Genomic DNA, 19500 nt, shown 5'->3' with positions numbered 1-19500 from the left:
TACAACACTAAAAGAGAACACTATCCTCAAGGAGCTTGGACTCTAGTTATGAAAATTGACACGAAAACAGTTGAAAAATAGGTACAATCACGAGTAAAACACTAGAATTACCAAAAAATTATCCAGCCGCAGGTGTCTTCAAAAGAAGAGCAAGGAGAGAATGAGAATGTATGCAAAGAAGATTTAACGTGTGATGCCTGGGTGGCTCAGGGCATGATCCCTGAGTCCTGGGATCAAGTCCCACATCGGGCTCCCTGTGTGGAGCCAGCTTCTCCCTCTGCCTATGTCTCTGCCTCTCTCTCTGTGTCTCTCATGAATAAATAAATAAAATCTTAAAAAAAAAAAAAAAAGATTTAACCTTGCTTGGCTGGGCAGCAAAGGCTTTCCTGAGGAAGATGCATTGATGGTGAGATGTGAAGAATGGACAGAATGGTGGGTGATGGAGACAAGAGACTGCTAGTCAAGAGAAAACAGGATATGTGAATTCCATCTTTGGAAAGAAGAATGCATTACAGACACCAAGTGGTTGAGGCAAAGACCGTGGCATGAGATGAGGCAGAGCTGGATCACAGAGGCTTGCAGACCATGCTAAAGTATTTGGATTTTATTCCGAAAGTAAAGGGAATCCAAGGAAAGTTTCCAAGCAGGGCAATGAGGGGATCTGATATGTGCCTCTTTATTCACATTTATTGTAGAGCTTCTGTGTCAGTACTTCTCAGACTTAATGTGCATACATTTCACTTGGTGCTCCTGTTTCAAGGGCGGTTACCATTTCAGCAGGTCTGGAGTGGGGCCTGGGATTACCCAACACACTACCAGCTGATGCCAGTCCTATTTGTCCAAAGACCACACGTGTGAGATTTAAAGCAATTTAGAAGCAGAAAGTTCCAGTTTCTGCCATCCTCAGACTTCTGTGAAGGAAATGAGACCTAAGATACAATTAGCATCACCCAGAGGCTACTTCAAGGAGCAATGCATAGAGGTGGAGAAGAAAGGTGATTCAGGAAAGTTTTACACCTGAAGAGTTGATTCTTAAAAGGTATGGAAGTGTTTACAAGATGAACAAGGTAGGGAGTAAATACTTCCAAGCCTGGGAGCACATAGACAATCATGAAAGATTGTGGCCTTGTAGTGAACTTTAAGGAGTTGGGAGAGCTAGAAGAGTTAGGTTGAGACCAGGCCCTGAAAAACTTTGTGGACAGTTCTGAGTCACTTGTATTTTATCATTTTTTTGTTATTTTTTATTGTTATTTTTAAGATTTTATTTGAGAGAGAGAGAGCATAAGCAATGGGAGGCACAGAGGGAGAACCAGACTTCCCAATGAACAGGAGGCTCAATGTGGGACTTGATCCCAGAACCCTGAGTTCATGACTTGAGCTGAAGGCAGTCGACTGACCTACCCAGGCACCCTTGAATTTTATCTTTTAGCAGTTGAAATCCGTAAAGTTTTTTTGTTTTTTTTTTTGAAATCCGTAAAGTTTTTAAGCCAGAGTGAGATTTGATTATTGTGATTTGAAGTGGAATAGGGCTTGAGACAGAAAACCCAGTTATGAATCTGTTGCAGTAGACTTTCAAGAAATAATGAGTGCTGGCCAGCACCAGAATAGTGAGAATGAAGAGGACGGAAGAACTTCGGAGGTGGTGTTTGAACTGTAACTTGACAACAAGTGGTAAAGCATGATTGGCATTGCTCAACACCCAAACGGGTGCCATCAAAGTCAGCTGCTTCCCATGGTTCCCTTCACCAAGCACTAGGTCTATTCCTGTATCATCAGTTTAAAGGGGAAAAATTACCTTTGCAATATTGAAGCTCTTGAAAATAGTTTCAAGGAAAACCTACAGTCACCTCAGCTTATCATCTTCTTACACCCCTCAAGTGTAAAGAAATTCAGGCTACTGTGATCTAAAAAGGGCCCTCTGATTTTCCTCAGTCCCTAAGCTTGTCCTCAGCATCTCACTTGGGCCTTTTGTTATCCTGACAAGCTAGGGAGACTAACCTGATGGAGGAATCCTGCACCTGGGCATGACCCAGGCTGCCTCTCCAGAGCACGCCGGCCCACTTCTCTTACGAGCAGCTGGAGGGGTTTGCCTTCAGCGCCCTTCCCTGGTTAGCTGACCTTCGGTAGGCACACAAGATGTGATTCCTGAAAGCTCGTTTCTGTCCCAAGTTGGAACAGCCTATCCCCAAGCAGCTACTGCTGGTTTTCAGCACTGGCCTTCTGGAAAGGGCCTGAAACCAACTATGTGTCCCAATGGGATAAAAGCTACCAAGCTACATTCATTGCAGATCCTCGTTTCCACCTCCCCTCTCAAATGGATTTGGATGGATCTGCTAAAGCAGCTCCCTGCAGAAGTGGGTAAGAGACACAAGTCCCATGATTGACCTGTACTTATCAAAACACACGGCTTCTGCCTTAGCTTCACAAGGAGTTGCTTCCTGTTGCTTCAGGGTTTGCCCAGCCCATCTCCTCGTTCTCCAGATAACTTCCCCCATGCCTCTGCTTCTGCTCTCTGTCTTCTCCCCTCCTCTATTTCTCTTTCACCACCTACAACTTCCTGAACTAAAGTAGGACAATGAGCTTTGACTACATGCAACTCTCTCCTGTTCAACCTCCCAAGAATAACCTCACTCAGTATTTCTGTTCATACAAGCTGTCAGTCCCTCTGGATAAGTAAGCATTTTGAATAATCTTAACTTTCCATTTAGGGGGAATTTAAAGTACTATTCTGTTAATACGTCAGCAAAACCACTCTGAACCTGGGTTTCTTCAAACACAAATATTTATTGAGTACCTGGTACATTGAAGATCCAGTGGCCTGTGCACTGGGCATGTTCGATAAATATTTGTTGCTTTGATTTGGTTTCCCTGAAACTAAAGCTGGACTTTCTAACAGTTGTGAGAATTTGAACAAATTCTGATGATGTGCTTTGAGGATCTTACCTAAAAGCTGACAATAATGCAGAATTATTTTGATAAACTTTATTTCATCTTAATTAAAATAGCATTTTAGTAAACTAGAAACTCAGGAGAGTTGAAGATGGCTTTTTGTGTGTGTGTGTGTGTGCTAGATATTTTGCCAAATTTCCACAAAGAGTTAAACTTTTGAGTTACTCAATAACCAACAGCAGGAGCTCAGCTCTACTATTTGTTCTCTGCCAAGGTCTTCTTGGATCTAAAGAGAAGAATAGAATGGCCCAGATATGAGGGAATGGACAGTAAGGATCAGCTGAATTACCTGCTCAGAAGCTGCTGCTGAGACTAGAGGCAGAGTAGGAAAAGAGGAATTTTTAATTTTAATTTTAATTTTTATTTTTTTGGGGGGGGGAATTTTTAAATTTTACTACTGAAATTGAAGGAAGTATTTTTTAAAAAGAGGGTAGGGTGCCTGATGGCTCAGTTGGTGAAGTGCCTGATTTGGCTTCAGCTCAGTTCATGATCTCAGGTTCCTGGGATCGAGCTTCCTCATCGGACTCCACACTCAGCAGGGAGTCATCTTTTCTCCCTCTCCCTCTGCTCCTCCCCCAAGTGTGCATTCTTGCTCTCTCTAAAATAAATAGAAAAATTTTAAACCAATAAATAAATAAAACAGAGAGAGTGACTGAATGCTATATTCTTTCTGTGGCCCCTCAAACCTACCTGTAACGAAGCAAAGCACAGAGAGGCCCTGGCTCCTTCCAATCTTGTTCCCACTCAGAGGAAGTAGTCTGCCCCCAATTCCAGAAATGGTTGGAAGTTACCATGAAAAATTTGATTTAAATATAGACAATTGTTATTATATATTTAAATATAGACAATTGTTAAAATAATCAAGAATATCGAGTCTGTGGATGGGTGGGTTGGTGGTGGAGGAAGGGGGAACCACATTAGCTTGCCCAACATGTAAGCCTTTTTTTTCCCCCTTCCCTCATCAAACCAGTCTAAGGTGAACTAAGAGGAAAGGGGGTTGGGTCATGAAAATCTGGACAGTGAAAAGGCAAGCGGGAGCTGTATGAGACCCAGAGATGAGGCTGGTGTTAAAGATGCCCAAAGACCAACTGAAAATCTCATTTGGAATGTGCATCAGAGGCAAATGATTTCTGATAAAATATGTGTAACCAAAGAAGGTGGCAATTCTTGGGTTCATTTGGGCCCTGGATGTGGAGGGAATCATGGACAAACTTGATAGAGAATATTCAGAGGAGAACCAGGTGGTGACATATAAACCCTGCTCCAAGAAAAACTGGACACTGTGAGTTTTAATTTGGGGAGATGGACATTTTCTTCATAGCGATCGTAGAGGAGCACAAAACCTGTGAGACAAGCACACAAACGGCCTGAATCTCAGCTTTGCTAGCTGTGTAATCTGGGCAAGTTTTAACCCTTGTGAATAGCAGTTTTCTGATCTGTAAACTGGGCATAATAATATCTAACTGGTAAAACCAACAGAAGAATTACATAAGCTAATGCCTGTAAAGCACTGAGCATAGATCCTGGTATGTAGTAAGTGTTTTAACATGGCACTATTATAGTGAGCTTTAAATTCAAAGATTTAAAGAATTTGACCTAGGCTAATGTAAAGTAGTGGTTAAATAATAGACCATGGAGTGTTCTACAGCTGTGAGAAATTACTTTTCCAGGCAGGGCACAGCTAAATACTTCTGTTCTACCTGTAGACGCAGAACTGGGCTTCTCTCCTCTCCTTTTCTCCTTTATTATAATCCAGGGGCTCAGCCTGATTCAGATCCTCTTTGGTTCTGCCACCACCTTCATTATACCCTTTTCTCTCCCCACTCTATGGAATCCAGTACTGACACCCTTATTGCTCACAAAGTCAAGATCTTTTGAATAAACGATAATTGGGCATGTTAAAAAGTAGAACACGAGGGGCATCTGGGTGGCTCAGTTGGTTAAATGTTCAACTCTTGATTTCAGCTTATTGATATCAGGTCATAATCTCGGGGTCATTAGATGGAGCCCAGTGTCAGCTCCATGCTGGGTGTGGAGCCTGCTGAAGAGTCTCTCCCTCTCTCTTGGCCCCCTTACCACCCTCCTGCTCATGTGCATGCTCTCTCTCTCTCTGTCTCTAAAAGAGAAAAAAAAGTAGAACACTAAATAAGAAGGTGCATACTGAAGTCTTGCTTCCTCCCCTGTCTGCCCACCCCTCACCCCTATCATCTCCACTTTGTGATACAAAAGGTAGCATACTAAACACTTATCTGCAGCTTGCTTTTTTCCCCCATTTAATTATACTGGAGATCTTCCATATCAGTTCAAGAAAGGATCCTCATTCCTCTTGACAATGGCATAGTCTTCTAGTGGGAACGTACCTTGGTTTACTTAACCCTATAGATGGAAATTGTTTGTAATCTTTTGCTATAATTACAAATCAGGTTGCAATTAGTAATCTCACTGACCCCCATGCAGATATATCTGTAGGGTACATTTCCTGAAGCGGGATTTCCAGCTCAAAGGCTAAATTCATTTGTAATTTTGGAATTGTCAAATTTCCTTTCAAACAGTTACAGCATTCTGTACTCCCATTAGCAATGGATAAAAGAGTCTATTTCCTCACACCCCAGTAAGAGAGTGTGTTAACTTAGTCTCTTTTAATTCTACTAATTTTTAGTGATAATCCTTTTTAGTCAGATAAGAAATAACTGGGAAAGTACAGTGCTTAAGTCTTGCAAAAGAATTATTGAGGGATAATAAAATTAGCAGGTGAAAGTTTGATGAAAAACAATGTATTTACATACTCTCAAGGTATCTGCCCACAAGATACTTATTTAATAAAAAAAGAGAAAATTGCAAATTTTACAGCAGAGGAAGAAACTTGGCAGACACCATTCTAACCAAGTGATCAACATTAACATCACACCAGTAATGGAACAAATTGACATCACGTGTCTCCTGAAGTGATGCACTGAGGAGGACACAGTATTTTGTAGTATGACTGCCCCCTAAAAAAGTATAACTTGAATCTAATCCTGAGGAAACCTCAGACATACACAAATTGAGAGACAGTCTTCAGAAATAACTGGCTTGGGGACACCTGGCTGGCTCAGTCAATGGAGCATGGGACTCTTGATCTCAGGATTGTGAGTTTAAGCCTCACACTGGGCATGGAGCCTACTTGAAAAAAATAAATAAATAAAATAAATAAATAAATAAATAAATAAATAAATAAATAAATAAATAAATAACTGGCTTGTACTCAAAAAATGATTTAAAAAAAGAGCAACTTTGGGATGCCTGAGTGGCTCAGTGGTTGAGCGTTTGCCTTTGGCTTAGGGTGTGATCCCAGAGTCCTGGGATTGAGTCCCGCATCAGGCTTCCTCGCATGGACCTTGCTTCTCCTCCTGCCTGTGTCTCTGCCTCTCTCTCTGTGTGTCTCTCATGAATAAAGAAATAAAATCTTAAAACAAACAAACAAAAAAAAGAGAGCAACTTTTCCAAACCAGAATACACTAGAGACATGGCACCCTTCTGGCTGGATTTACCATCTTCCAGTAATTTGCCAAAAGGACAACACAAAGAGAAAGAGGAGAGTCACATCTGTAGCCACATCTGTAAGGACTCTAAGGACTCTTAGGAAACATCAGGTTCTTCCTTTTGGCCACATACAGGCAAATCTATAAGAAAGATGATATGTACACGTCAAGGAGATGGGCACTGTGCTGAAAGGAATGCCCCATCAAGGTTAACATGACAAAACTGGAAAAGTCAACAGTGCTGTTGGCATTGTTGTAGACAAATTAAGGGCAAGATTTTTGCCAAAAGAATTAATGTACATATTGAGCGTATTGGGCATTGTAAGAACCGAGATACCTTCGTGAAACCTGTGATGATTATCAGAAAAAGAAGCCAGAGAGAAAGATACTTGGGTTTAATTGAAGCACCAGCCCACTCCACCCAGGGAAACACACTGAGAACCAACAGAAAGGAGCCATAGAACCCATTTCCTATGAACTTATGGCATGAAGGGTGTAGAAAAAATAAAAGACCTCTGGACTATAAATGAAAGAGAGAGGGAGAGGGAGACATGGTAACTAAATGCAATTTGTGATCTTAGAAAAGGAAAAAAAAAATTGCAAGATGGGACACTAAAGTCTCCAGGACTCCTTCATGTGTGCATAAAGTCAAAATTTAATTACAGTTTTTAATAATACTTAAATGTTACTTAGCAAGATTACAAAAGGATCCTGAAGGCAAGAAGTTTGAGAACCACTGCTATAAAAAAACATTAGTGGGACAACTGGCAAACTTAGGTTACAATTTATAGATTTGAATATAATACTATATCATCAGTTTTTCTGACTTTGATCATTGTACTGTGATTGTGTAAGGGTGTGTCCTTGTTTTTAGGAACCTCACACTATTTAGAGATAAAGGGACATTATGTCTGCAACTTACTCCCAAATAGTACAGAAAAATAATATGTATGACATAAAAATATATAATATATGAATTATACCTATGATTGTACCACTTTCAAAGAATCTTCAATCCCACAGAAGGCATACTTACCTTTGAATACTGTTTCAGCAGTCCATATGGTATTGGTTTTGGCTATTTAGGAAGAGGAAAATATAAATAAACCTACCCTTTATCTCCATTAATTTGAATTCATTTAATCTCTCCAAAAACTTAAAGTAAAAATAATGTTATACACAAAGAAATAGGATTTGGTTTCTTTGCTTTTAAAGAAGTATCTTGGGAAAAAATTAAAAGTATCTCAGGAAGCCTGGGTGGCTCAGTGGTTGAGGGTCTGCATTCGGCTCAGGTTGTGATCCTGGGGTCCTGGAATCAAGTGAGTCCCACATTGGGCTCCCTGTGGGAGGTCTGCTTCTCTCTCTGCCTATGTCTCTGTGTCTCTCATGAATAAATAAATTCTTAAAAACAAACAAACAAACAAATAGAAGTATCTCAAGGGTGCCTGGTTGGCTCAGTCAGTAGAGCATGAGTCTTGATCTTGGGGTTGTGAATATGGGGTTGGATGTAGAGATTACTTAAAGTCTTTAAAAAAATTTTTCAGGGCAGCCCCGGTGGCACAGCGGTTTAGTGCCGCCTGCAGCCCGGGGCGTGATCCTGGAGACCCGGGATCGAGTCCCACATCGGGCTCTCTGCATGGAGCCTGCTTCTCTCTCTGCCTCTCTTTTGCTCTCTCTGAATAAATAAATAAATAAATAAATAAATACATAAATAAATAAATAAATAAATCTTAAAAAAAAATTTTTTTTCAGAAGTAGAATGTTTTTTGTTTTTTGTTTTTGTTTTTTAGCTGCCTCATACTTTGTCTCCTGATCCCCAAGTGGGGTCAGTTACTCCCCTGTATGTCCTGGGCTGGGTCGTGGACACGTGGGCCTTGTTTCGGAATGATCTCCCCTCTGACCAGCTATTATGGACTCTCTCTCTGTCTCCTGAAAGAGAGCTGTAAAAGAGAGCATATTGTCCTGAGCGGGGAGAAGGCTAGAAGTTTCTGGACATTCAAGTTGGCTGGTCATCTTCAACTATTTTCTACTTCCTGGTTTGGTTAACTAGGAAAAAAAAAATTCCTGAAGGCAAAGTTTTCAGTCAGGCATTTTCTGACCAAGTTTGAATTTGAGAACATGTCCTCCTCTTTCCTCTTTTATAAATATAAAGAAGAGAGTGAAGGCGTATGGGTAAGAGAGGTGGGCCTTGCCTTCCCTCGACCTGACTGAACTTTAAAACTTCTCTACTAATTAAACAGCACTGGGCTCTACACTTTGCTTAACCCTGGAAGCTGGTCATCAGCCTTTGACCTCACTTTTCCCCTCGTCACCAGCTCCCTCCCCCACTCCAGCTTCGGGAACCTCAGTCAGATTCAGAGGAAAGAACCAGTTTTCAGAGGGATCGCCTCAGAACGCACTACCTCCACTCGCCCGGCCCTGTGGAAGATTAGTGACCATGTTTTCCAATGGGATAGGAATGATAGCTGCTGGAAAAAGGTAAGAGAGGCAACTTTCCTCTTTTGCATGCCCTCGTTGGGTTTTTTGACCTTTGAAGTTCTCCTGAGGATGGCCTCAGCACCTTCGAGAAAACCAGGCCCTCTTCCTGGTAGTTACAATAAAAGATGTGTTTGGAAGACGTCATTCGGAGCGCCCTTCCTCCCACCCCCTCTTGGGGTCAGCCACACCTTGGGTCCTCGAGCCCACAGAACAGAAGCGGTGTCTTCCCTGTGGTAAAGGTGCGGTGTCAGCACCAGCGCCCACAGCAGCCCAGCAGACACTCCAACTCGGATTCCCAGCCAACAGGGGAAGAGAGGGGAAATGTAACCCGTGAGGGTCTCCCCACTCCTTGTTTGCTGCTGCTTCTACTCAACTGCCCCTGCTGCAAGCTCTCAGACACCTTAGACTATAGGACAGCGGCCCTGTTCCCTGGCCTCACAGTGAGGTCCCCTCTTCCCTCCATAGCACACACATTCCCTTCCTGACCTGCTTGTTTTAGGAGGCTACAAGTGAGGCTGTGCACCACCATCTTGTTTCCTTTCCCCCACGAACGACGCTCCCCGACCCCCCTCAGCCTCCACTGGTGTTTCCAAATGTAGCTGAGGGACCAAAACGGAAACAAAAGGCAAGCAAGGTGGGGAAATGAATGGCGAGGTTCTCTCTCTCTCTCTCTCTGCTTCTTCACTCTGCCCTCTGAGTCTCCCTGAGTGTCTCCGCTTCTCTCCCACTTGGTGCCTCTGTTCTTAAAGTTAGCCTCACCCCACACAAGAAGCCGAGTACCCCTCGGGCCCCCCAGCTCCCAGCCAGCCGGGCACTGGCCCGCAGACCACGTCACCGAGCTCTCTCCGCCTTGTGTGTGGCTGGAGCTGGAGGCCTGGGGGGGCTTCGACCCTTGGGGGCTTCGCGCAGTTCATTCCTTCCCACCCCTATTGTATGACTGAAGTCTCTGCTGCATCAATCAAAATCTGCAGCCCTTTCTTATCCAGGTGAAACTATCCATTTCTGAGGCCTTTCCTAAACAGCGCCTGTAAATGGCTCCTTCTCTTGCCCTAAGTCCCCTGGACACTAACGCTCTCTGCCTGTTTTTCATGCGTGCATGTCCCATCTCACCAACTGGAAGCTTGGCATTCTTTATTTCTTCCAGCCCGGGGCACACGAATACTTTATAGACATCGGTTGCTTTAATAGTTGCTTTTGATTTCAACCTGACTCTCCACTTGCCAGGAGTCCAGGGCTGGACTTGTCCTGGGCCCTTGTACTTTGCAAAGGCCCGTGCCCGCCCCCTGGCCACACCAGCTGGGCTGGAATCCTACGCTTTGCTGGGCCTGTGCTGGGCAGTGGGGACAGGGGTTCTTCCAGCCAAAGTTTAACTCACCTTTCTGTCCCCCTACAGGAGGACATGTCTCCTGTCCTTGCTGCTCATTGGCCTCTGGGGCTGTGTGGTCTGTCCGTGGAGCCCGGGGGAGGACATCTGCACAGCCAAGCCTCGGGACATTCCTGTGAATCCCATGTGCATTTACCGTTCCCCAGAGAAGAAGGCAGTTGAGGACGAGGGCGCAGAGCAGAAGATCCCCGAGGCCACCAACCGGCGAGTCTGGGAACTGTCAAGAGCCAATTCCCGCTTCGCCACTGCCTTCTATCAGCACGTGGCAGACTCCAAGAATGACAACGACAACATTTTCCTCTCGCCCCTGAGTATCTCCACAGCTTTTGCTATGACCAAGCTGGGAGCTTGTAACAACACCCTCAAGCAGCTGATGGAGGTACAGTCCGAAGCCTCCCCGCCCAGCCTCGTTCCTGGACACCCCAGAAAGCATGTATTGACCTAGTGCCCATTAGAGACTCTAGTGGCATCTCAGTCTCCTTGTGCTTTTCCCCTTTCTCTTTCCTACCCTTTATTCTCCTTTTAGCCATTTATTCACTCAGAAAACATGGGCTGAGTATTTACGGCCGTGCCAGGTGCCGCTCTCGAAGGAGCTCATACGTGAGGCGGCTACTGGTCGGGGCCCGACCAGCACTGTGCTCCCACCAGGTCAGCCAGGCTTCTCCACCATTTTCTTTTGGCTTCTACAGGTTTTCAAGTTTGATACCATCTCTGAGAAAACGTCCGATCAGGTGCACTTTTTCTTTGCCAAACTCAACTGCCGACTCTACCGAAAAGCCAACAAGTCCTCTGAGTTGGTATCAGCCAACCGCCTTTTTGGAGACAAATCACTCACCTTTAATGAGACCTATCAGGACATCAGTGAGGCCGTATACGGAGCCAAGCTCCAGCCCCTGGACTTCAAGGTGAGTTGCCAAAGTCGTCCCTGACCCCAGAGTTCTTCCTCTCCGCTCAGAGGTTGAGAAGGTAGAGAAGCAGGATCCCGGATCCAACTGAACCCTTCTGTGCTGGCTGAAGGCAGATTGGGGGTGGGGAGTGACTGGAAGTCAGGACCCCTGGAATACATCTTTTTGCTTGAAACCTGAGAAATCAATGGTATCTATGTCCTAGATTGTAGTGGCTGCTCTGAAAAAGTTGTATAAGTGAGAAATTCTCCATTTCATCCACCAAGACAAAAAAGAAAAAATACTCTGGAGATGCCAGTCCTATAAGACACTTTATTTAATTTTTAAGAATTACCATGGTCAGATAGAACTGATGTATGGTGCATGTTGTATTCTCCTTTTGGAGATTCATGAAGCCCCTGAGCCTATTAAGTTTTCTGACAAGTCCTGCAACAATGAAGTCTATTGGCTTTTTTCAATCAGCATTTCCCAGTTTTTCTTGACCGCGTGGGCATCCTTCCTGCCCCCACCCTGCATAACTCACAGCTTCCCAGAGAACATGTCAGAGAAAATAACTTTTTTTTTTCCCAGACTATTTTCTTCTTTTCTGTTTCTCCTTCTTTCTCTTTCTTCTGTTAATAGTTCCCGACCATATGGAAGATTCGTGGCATTATACTAGATATGTAAGGTCTTCTCAATCTGGATTAGAGTGGGAGATGTGGAAAAGGGCAAAGGGCTGATGAATAAAATGAAATACTGCGTGGGGAAGTGGAGAAGCCCACCGAAAGCACAGGTGGGTAGGTGTGTTTCCTATTCTCCTCAGGAAAATGCAGAGCAGTCCAGAATGATCATCAACAAATGGGTATCCAATAAGACCCATGGGCGTATCACTGACGTGGTGCCCCCGGATGCCATCGACGAGCTCACGGTCCTGGTGCTGGTCAACACCATTTACTTCAAGGTACTCAAAATGACTCTGGAGAGTCCCAGAGATCTTCCTCTTGTACTTCCAGTTCACCTTTTTTCACACCATTAGGCATTAGATGAATCGTCTCTGAGAAATGGTCCATGCATGGCTTGTGCAGAAATACAAATTTACTGGCAGTCTAGAATCATGTCTGGGGCCATGGCTGCTGGCCTGAGGTCCAGAGGGGCCTCATAATGTCTCTGGGCCCAAGGAAGAGGGTACACACTCACAAACTCAGCATGCCCAGCTGCGAAGTACGAGTGGTGATGAACTCTCATGCATGTGACAATTTTTGCTCTCCAGCTAACTCCATTTTGAAATCTGGAACACAATGTCAAACTCTATTGACAGTCCTCAGTGATGAGGTTTTCTCCATCATCCTGGAGCAGCTTCTACAAGTGACTAAAAGCTCCCCTTGCCTGAAGTTTCTGAACTTCCAAGTGCCAGGCTCGCCCCAAATTTTGCAGATGCCCTGTGATTTGATTCTGCAGATGGCTTTGTCTTTTTCAGAGTCAAGAGTTCTAGAGGTGGTTCCAATTTAGGAAGGAGAATGAGGGAGAGGGGACCGGGAATAAGCAGACCATTGATACTCAGTAGGACCTCACATTTAAGACAGGGGGGATTTGTGGCACCTCTACCCATCCTGGGTTCTGTCCCATGAGCATCCTGACCACCACACAGGGCATGGGAAGTTAGCAAGCCTGTCTCTGCTATTGCCAACCACTCTGTCTCTTGGGGTTTTCCTCTCCCCAAGAGTGGAGGAGGTTGAAGTTACACAATGTGTGCTGCCTTTTATAGTTTACAGAACGCTTCGCTGTTTATTAACCCTCTTTATTCTCATAAAGAATAGCATACATAAGACCTTGGGCCTCTCAGAGAGATCACTTAGTTTAAATCCTGACTCTCCCATTTCTGCTGTGTGAACTCAGGTGAGCTACGGAGACCTTTCTTTGCCTCCAACGCTGCATCTATAAAGTGGTAATAATGATACACCTACCTTACAGGGTTGCTGAGAGGACTGAATAAGTGAATGCAGGTAAAATGTTTAGAGCAGTGCCTGGCACCCAGGAGGCATCCTGCAAACGTTAGCAATCACCAGCTCCTAGTTTTACAGATGAGGACCCATCACTCCAGGAGTTAAACGACTTGCCCCAAAATCAACCAGCCAGAATCTGACAAGGAATGGTAATTACATCTCAGAAAGTTCAGAGGGATGTCTCGTAGCCCGGGGTCCCTCCCTCTTGGAGCAGGAAATTAGCTAGGACTCATCCTCTGCCTGGCAAGGCTCCCAGACAACCCCCTGGGTTATTATCTGTGTCTGGCCTTTACTTATCAGGGGTGGAGTCCAGCATCTTGGAGGACAGTCTTTGAGAAAGAGGCTGGTGGGAGGCAGAAAGCAAAAAGGCAATTAGATTTAAACTCAAAAAGACATTTGTGAAAAGGTCAATGGGTTGTTCTTGGTTTTAGTTTTTATTTTTCTAGTTACAAAGCAAATAAACAGCCACCACTGAAAATCTGAGAAACACAGAAAAGTTCACAGAAAAAACCCGTGACAATTCCATTACTCTGACATAGTTGTCATTAACCTTTTCATCCATATCCCGCTAACCTTTTCTCCTACTAATTCTGCCTCCTATTAGGGTGATAAAATAATGTGACTATTCTCCTATGGATGGTTTTGGCCTTCTCGCCATGATTCTCCCACTCAGTGTCTCCTCCCAGGGCCTGTGGAAGTCCAAGTTCAGTCCCGAGAACACGAGGAAGGAGCTATTCTACAAGGCAGGTGGAGAGTCATGCTCGGTGTCCATGATGTACCAGGAAGGCAAGTTCCGCTACCGGCGGGTGGCAGAAGGCACCCAGGTGCTCGAGCTGCCCTTCAAGGGGGATGACATCACCATGGTGCTCATCCTGCCCAAGCCTGAGAAGAGCCTGGCCAAGGTGGAGCAGGAGCTCACCCCGGAGGTGCTGCAGGAATGGCTGGATGAAATGACGGAGACCCTGCTGGTGGTCCACATGCCCTGCTTCCGCATGGAGGACAGCTTCAGCGTGAAGGAGCGCCTGCAGGACATGGGCCTCGTGGACCTGTTCAACCCCGAGAAGTCCAGGCTCCCAGGTGAGCCTAGGAAGGATGTGTTTTCTTGCCCCTGCTGCCCAAGGCAGTCTGAGCAGAGGTGGAAGACTTGGGGAAAGAGAAAAAAGCAATGGGTCAGGACACCTGGACCCTAATCCCTGTTCCACTGCTAACTTGGGGAGACCCCTTCCTTCCCAAGGTCTGCTTCCTCTTCCGGTTCCCGGGGAGTTTGCGCTTGGATCTCCAGGGGCCCAGCTGTCACTGGAATGCTTTGAGACTGTAACTGGTATGGGAGATGGGACCAAGTAGAGAACTTGAAAAGAGAGCAGAATTCAGAGCAAAGATACGATTCAGAGCTGAGGACACTTGGTGCCACAAAATATGCAGAGCTGACGTTGAATAGCCTGATATTCCAAAGGCCTCATGAGTTTTCCTTAAAGTTACTTGGACAACAGATGCAGCCAACCTTCCCCAGGGAGGCTTAAGTAACAGTGTTCTGTTGTCTTGGTTCCTACAGTCTACCATCCTTTAAAAATATGTACTTAGAATATCTTTAAAAAAAAGAAGTTTAGGGATCCCTGGGTGGCGCAGTGGTTTGGCGCCTGCCTTTGGCCCAGGGCGCGATCCTGGAGACCCGGGATCGAATCCCACATCGGGCTCCCGGTGCATGGAGCCTGCTTCTCCCTCTGCCTGTGTCTCTGCCTCTCTCTTTCTCTCATGAATAAATAAATAAAATCTTTATTTAAAAAAAAAAAAAGAAGTTTATTATGTCAGGTAACTGGATTTACTTTTTTTTTTTTTTTTTAATTTATGATAGTCACAGAGAGAGAGATGCATAGACATAGGCAGAGGGAGAAGCAGGCTCCATGCACCGGGAGCCCGACGTGGAATTCGATCCTGGGTCTCTAGGATTGTGCCCTGGGCCAAAGGCAGGCGCTAAACCGCTGCACCACCCAGGGATCCCTGAATTTACTTTTAATAGGCTGCCAATAAGCAAGGTCTAACCAGGGGTGCCTGACTGGCTCAGTTGGAAGAACATGGGACTCTTGATCTCAAGGTCATGAGTTTGAGCCCCACGCTGGGTGTAGAAATTACTTAAACACAACTTAAAAAAATTAAATTAGGCCTAACCAACTTCTCTCTTGAAAGTGTTGCCAGACTGGAAAGAAAGACATTCCTACTAGGTGGAGTGAGTTTTTCTTTGAGAACAGAGTCCCCTGCCTCCTTTTGAGAGCTGAAGCATGAGATTAAATTCACAGAAGCCAGGCTAGAAAAGCTTACAGTACTTTATTCTTTTTAACATGTATTTACTTATTATTTAGGGAGTATCATTAGGTGAGGGTTCAGGATTTTTATTTTCCGGAAAAAGCCTTTCTGTGGGTTGAAGCCAACTTTCTCCCATTTCACAGAACCTTCTCTGGTCTTCCTTCTAGGTATTGTTGCAGAAGGCCGGAATGACCTCTTTGTCTCAGATGCATTCCACAAGGCCTTTCTTGAGGTGGGTACGCCTTCCTTTGCTCTCTTCTTACGCTGTTTCTTTATTCTCAGGCAAATTCATTTTTCAGTACATCAATATCTCATGTGACTTGGAACTTTGGAGTTCTTGCTCCATTGGGTCTATGGCCTTAAGGCAGGTGCGTGAATAGCAGGACACACTGTGGAAGAAGGCATGTTCCCAGTGGCCTTCAAACCCCAGATCTGTAGCCCCCTCCTCCATGAGGCCTCCATAAGACAGCCCTCTCCTGGAGTCCTCATGGTCCAATTGCCCCACCCTCCCTCCCGCTACTTCTCCTCAAACAGATCAAACAGGAAAACAGACATCTAGGGGAGGGTGACACAGGAAAAGAAGCCAACCAAGACTACTGAGAAGGAGTTCAGAGGAGAACCAGGAAAGTCGGGGCTCACGGAAACCCAGGGAGGAGTTAGAAGGAAACAGCATCTAGTAACAAGATTGAAAATTGACCAAAGGTTACCACTCCCCGAGGAATTTAGAACAGTGGGGCACATGCCTGATTGTAACAGCTGAAGAGCAAAAGGAGGGTAAAGAAGAGGAGCTGACAAGAGTAGATCATGTCCTAAAGTATGTTCCAAAGAACTAGACCTCTAGACCACACTGCAAAAAACAAAGTTTGGTGGTCAAATAAATATATATCCTCTTCTTAGGAAATTACCAATGCACATTGGCATTTTAGCATCTAAGAAGTTCCACAGTGAAAAAAACCGGTTCAATATTGCTTAACTGGGGATCCCTGGATGGCTCAGCGGTTTACCGCCTGCCTTTGACCCAGGGCATGATTCTGGAGTCCTGGGATCAAGTCCCACGTTAGGCTCCCAGCATGGAGCCTGCTTCTCCCTCTGCCTGTGTCTCTGCCTCTCTCTCTCTCTCTCTCTCTTTTATAAATAAATAAATCTTTAAAAAAATATATATATTGCTTAACCTACCAAAGGGGAGGTGGGTGGCTGGGGGAATGGGGGAAATAGGAGATGGGGATTAAGGAGGGCACTTGCCATGATGAGCACCAGGTAATGTATGCAATTGTTGCAACACTATATTATAGACCTGAAACTAAGATAACACTGTAGGTTAACTAACTGGAATTAAAATAAAAACTTAAAAATATATATTGCTTAACCTAGTGTTTCCCCCACTCAAGCGCCCATGGAACCCTTCACTAGAGTAATAGTATGTAAAGCCTGTAGAAACTCTGGTTCTCAAATATTGAACCATGGACCAATAGCGTTAGTTAAGTGGGCTTGAGCCTTGCAGAATCCAGGATGGGGCCTGAGAGTCAGCATACTTACAAAGCTCCTCTAGAGATTTTAGTCCATAAGCAGGTTTGGGAAGCACTGTTCTCAGGGGGACCTGGGCTATGAGGAAAAGGAGATGGCCACTGGTAGGGACGATCACAGGATTGAGGAAACCGCAAAGAAAAGGTTATGGTCAAAGAGAGTTTCAGAGCGTGGTGCCAGTAGATACAGTGGCCGAGTACAAGCTCCACTGAGAAAATGTAGTCAGGAGGAACGTGGAGGGATCAAAGGACTGAAGGGAGGCAGAATAGTCACAAGAATGAGGAGAAGCAATAGCTTGAAAAAAAGACTATGGTCTGAGGATAGTATAATTATAATTTCTGAGAGATGGCAAGTTCAAGACATGGCCATGGGACTGGTTTGCTTAAGTCAAGTGAAGGTAATGCTCATTGGGGTTAATGAGAAGAAAGGAAGGGGAGGTTAGGGTGTGTAATGGGTCTCCTACCAACCTATTTTAATTGTCTACATCGAATGATTGCAGGAGTTAGGGTGGACAGAAAGGCTATGAGCTAGGTGCCAAAATCCTCAATGTGGGGTTGTAATCCGTAGGACAATAGGTGTCAGTGACCTGCAGGACAACAGCAAGAGCAGAGGGCTGTATCTTAAAGGTAATGAGGTCAGACCCAGGGATTTTACAAGAGTACTGGACTAATGGTTTTGGAAGTATAAATGACACACCACTGACACCCTCTTCTACATGAAGGGAAGCATACTTAGGGAGACTGCAAGGAAAGCTATGTCCTAGGTATTTTAGCGATGATTGAAAAATCCTCCCCTAAGGACCCTAATTAGACATCAACTCAGACAGACACCCTTGATGGCTTTGACTTACCATTAGGGAGAAGCAGAGGTCCAGATTCATTTTATTCCCTTAGGCCACTAAACAATGGCACAAGGTTCCTCCGTAGCTCTAGGAACAAAGTTGCTTTTCTTGAAAACCTTGGGAACCCAATATATAGGACCCCAACTGATTATAGATCTCCTGGAAAGCCGTTAGAAGTCAGTATCTGGTTTGAATAAGATGATCCTGGTCGTGCAAAAGCTCTAGTCTGCTTACAAATCTAGTCTTAGAATGACCATGAAACTGCACGGGGAGATGGGGGCAGTAGGGTAGGGAAGTAGGGAAGAGGAGTGATGAGGAGACAATATCTTCAACCAGCTCTACAAAGCTCAGGGATCTGAAGTGCTTTCATTAAGAGGCAGGAACAGAGTTTTGGTGCTATTCTGGGTCCCTAAGCAAAATTTTCTGAAGGCGTCTCTGGCAATTCTGCTTATCAGCAAGTTAAAATACCAATGTGTCAGACTGTTACTCCAACAAATACTCATCTCATTCAGCCAGAGGGCCCTTGTCTTTTCCTGAGTGGCTGTTTGGGGTTACAGCTGGGTCTTGATGTTCCAAGAGTGAACATCTCTCAACTATAGAGTTCTGATCTTGAGTCAAATCTATTTTTATTTTTTTTAAAGATGTTATTTATTTATTCATGAGAGACAGAGACGGAGGCAGAGACATAGGCAGAGGGAGAAGCAGGTTCCTCATAGGGAGCCTGATGCGGGACTCAATCCCAGAACCCCAGGATCACACCCTGAGCCAAAGACAGACTCAATGGCTGAGCCACCCAGGTGTCCCGAGTCAAATCTCTTTGAGCATGTAGTACAAGATAACTCTCTTGTAATCCCACATACAACGGTGCTAGCCAGAAATGTGACAGCCTTGTGTGCATCCACATTCCTGGCTCAGAGTTATGTGAATGGAACCCTTGTACTTACCCAGCACAAGACCTGGAGAAACACAAGTGCTTACATCAATATTCACTGGGTGAAAGAAGGAGTAAAAGTAGGGTTCTGTTGGGAATGCAGCCTGACCCAAGTGTACTTTTGACTGGAAAACAAATGTCATTTTGGAGAATTGCGTGTCTGTGGATGATTCACTTTTCTCTAATGAACTGCAGAGGAGCTAATGTTTCTTGTTTGTTCTGCAGGTAAATGAGGAAGGCAGTGAAGCAGCAGCAAGTACTGTTATTGGGATTGCTGGCCGTTCGCTGAACCCCAACAGGGTGACCTTCAAGGCCAACAGGCCCTTCCTGGTTCTTATACGGGAAGTTGCTCTGAACACTATTATCTTCATGGGCAGAGTAGCCAACCCTTGTGATAACTGAAGTGTTCCATTTTGGTTTGTGATAGTAGTAAAAATAAACACAACTACTCCCAATTATGAATGGATTTTGCCACATGAAATGAAGACAAGGAAAGGAGAAATGGATAGAGATTCTATTGGGCATTTGGTCAACTGAGTGCTTTCAATCATTCTCTACCAGTGAGCACACTTGTGTCAAGAAAGTGATGGGGGTGGGAGGGTGAGGGAGGTGGTGCCTGGGTGGCTCAGTTAAGGATCCATGCAACTCTTGATCTCTGCTCAGGTCGTGATCTCATGGTCCAGG

At 44.8% G+C, this 19500-nt stretch overlaps 1 protein-coding gene across 1 annotated transcript; it reads left to right on the top strand.

Moving 5' to 3' along the window:
• Positions 1-8788: 8788 nt before the first annotated feature.
• Positions 8789-19271, top strand: SERPINC1 (serpin family C member 1). The gene is made up of 7 exons (XM_077901736.1): positions 8789-8948; positions 10342-10711; positions 11022-11237; positions 12040-12177; positions 13906-14296; positions 15688-15752; positions 19042-19271. Exons 1-7 carry the CDS (start codon positions 8908-8910, stop codon positions 19216-19218), a joined length of 1398 nt encoding a protein of 465 aa, XP_077757862.1. The 5' UTR covers positions 8789-8907; the 3' UTR covers positions 19219-19271.
• The last annotated feature ends 229 nt before the right edge of the window (positions 19272-19500 follow it).

The sequence above is a fragment of the Canis aureus genome, chromosome 6 (genome assembly GCF_053574225.1).
Source record: "Canis aureus isolate CA01 chromosome 6, VMU_Caureus_v.1.0, whole genome shotgun sequence".
Classification (NCBI taxonomy): domain Eukaryota; kingdom Metazoa; phylum Chordata; class Mammalia; order Carnivora; family Canidae; genus Canis; species Canis aureus.
Note: the sequence above shows the minus strand (reverse complement) of the source record. Positions and strands in the feature narration are given on the sequence as shown.

Excerpts from the sequence above, each read along its gene's own strand:
- SERPINC1 (XM_077901736.1), top strand. The coding sequence starts at position 8,908 with ATGTTTTCCAATGGGATAGGAATGATAGCTGCTGGAAAAAG. Across the intron at positions 12,178-13,905 it reads TCAACACCATTTACTTCAAG|GGCCTGTGGAAGTCCAAGTT; the intron begins GTACTCAAAATG and ends GTCTCCTCCCAG. Across the intron at positions 15,753-19,041 it reads TCCACAAGGCCTTTCTTGAG|GTAAATGAGGAAGGCAGTGA; the intron begins GTGGGTACGCCT and ends TTTGTTCTGCAG.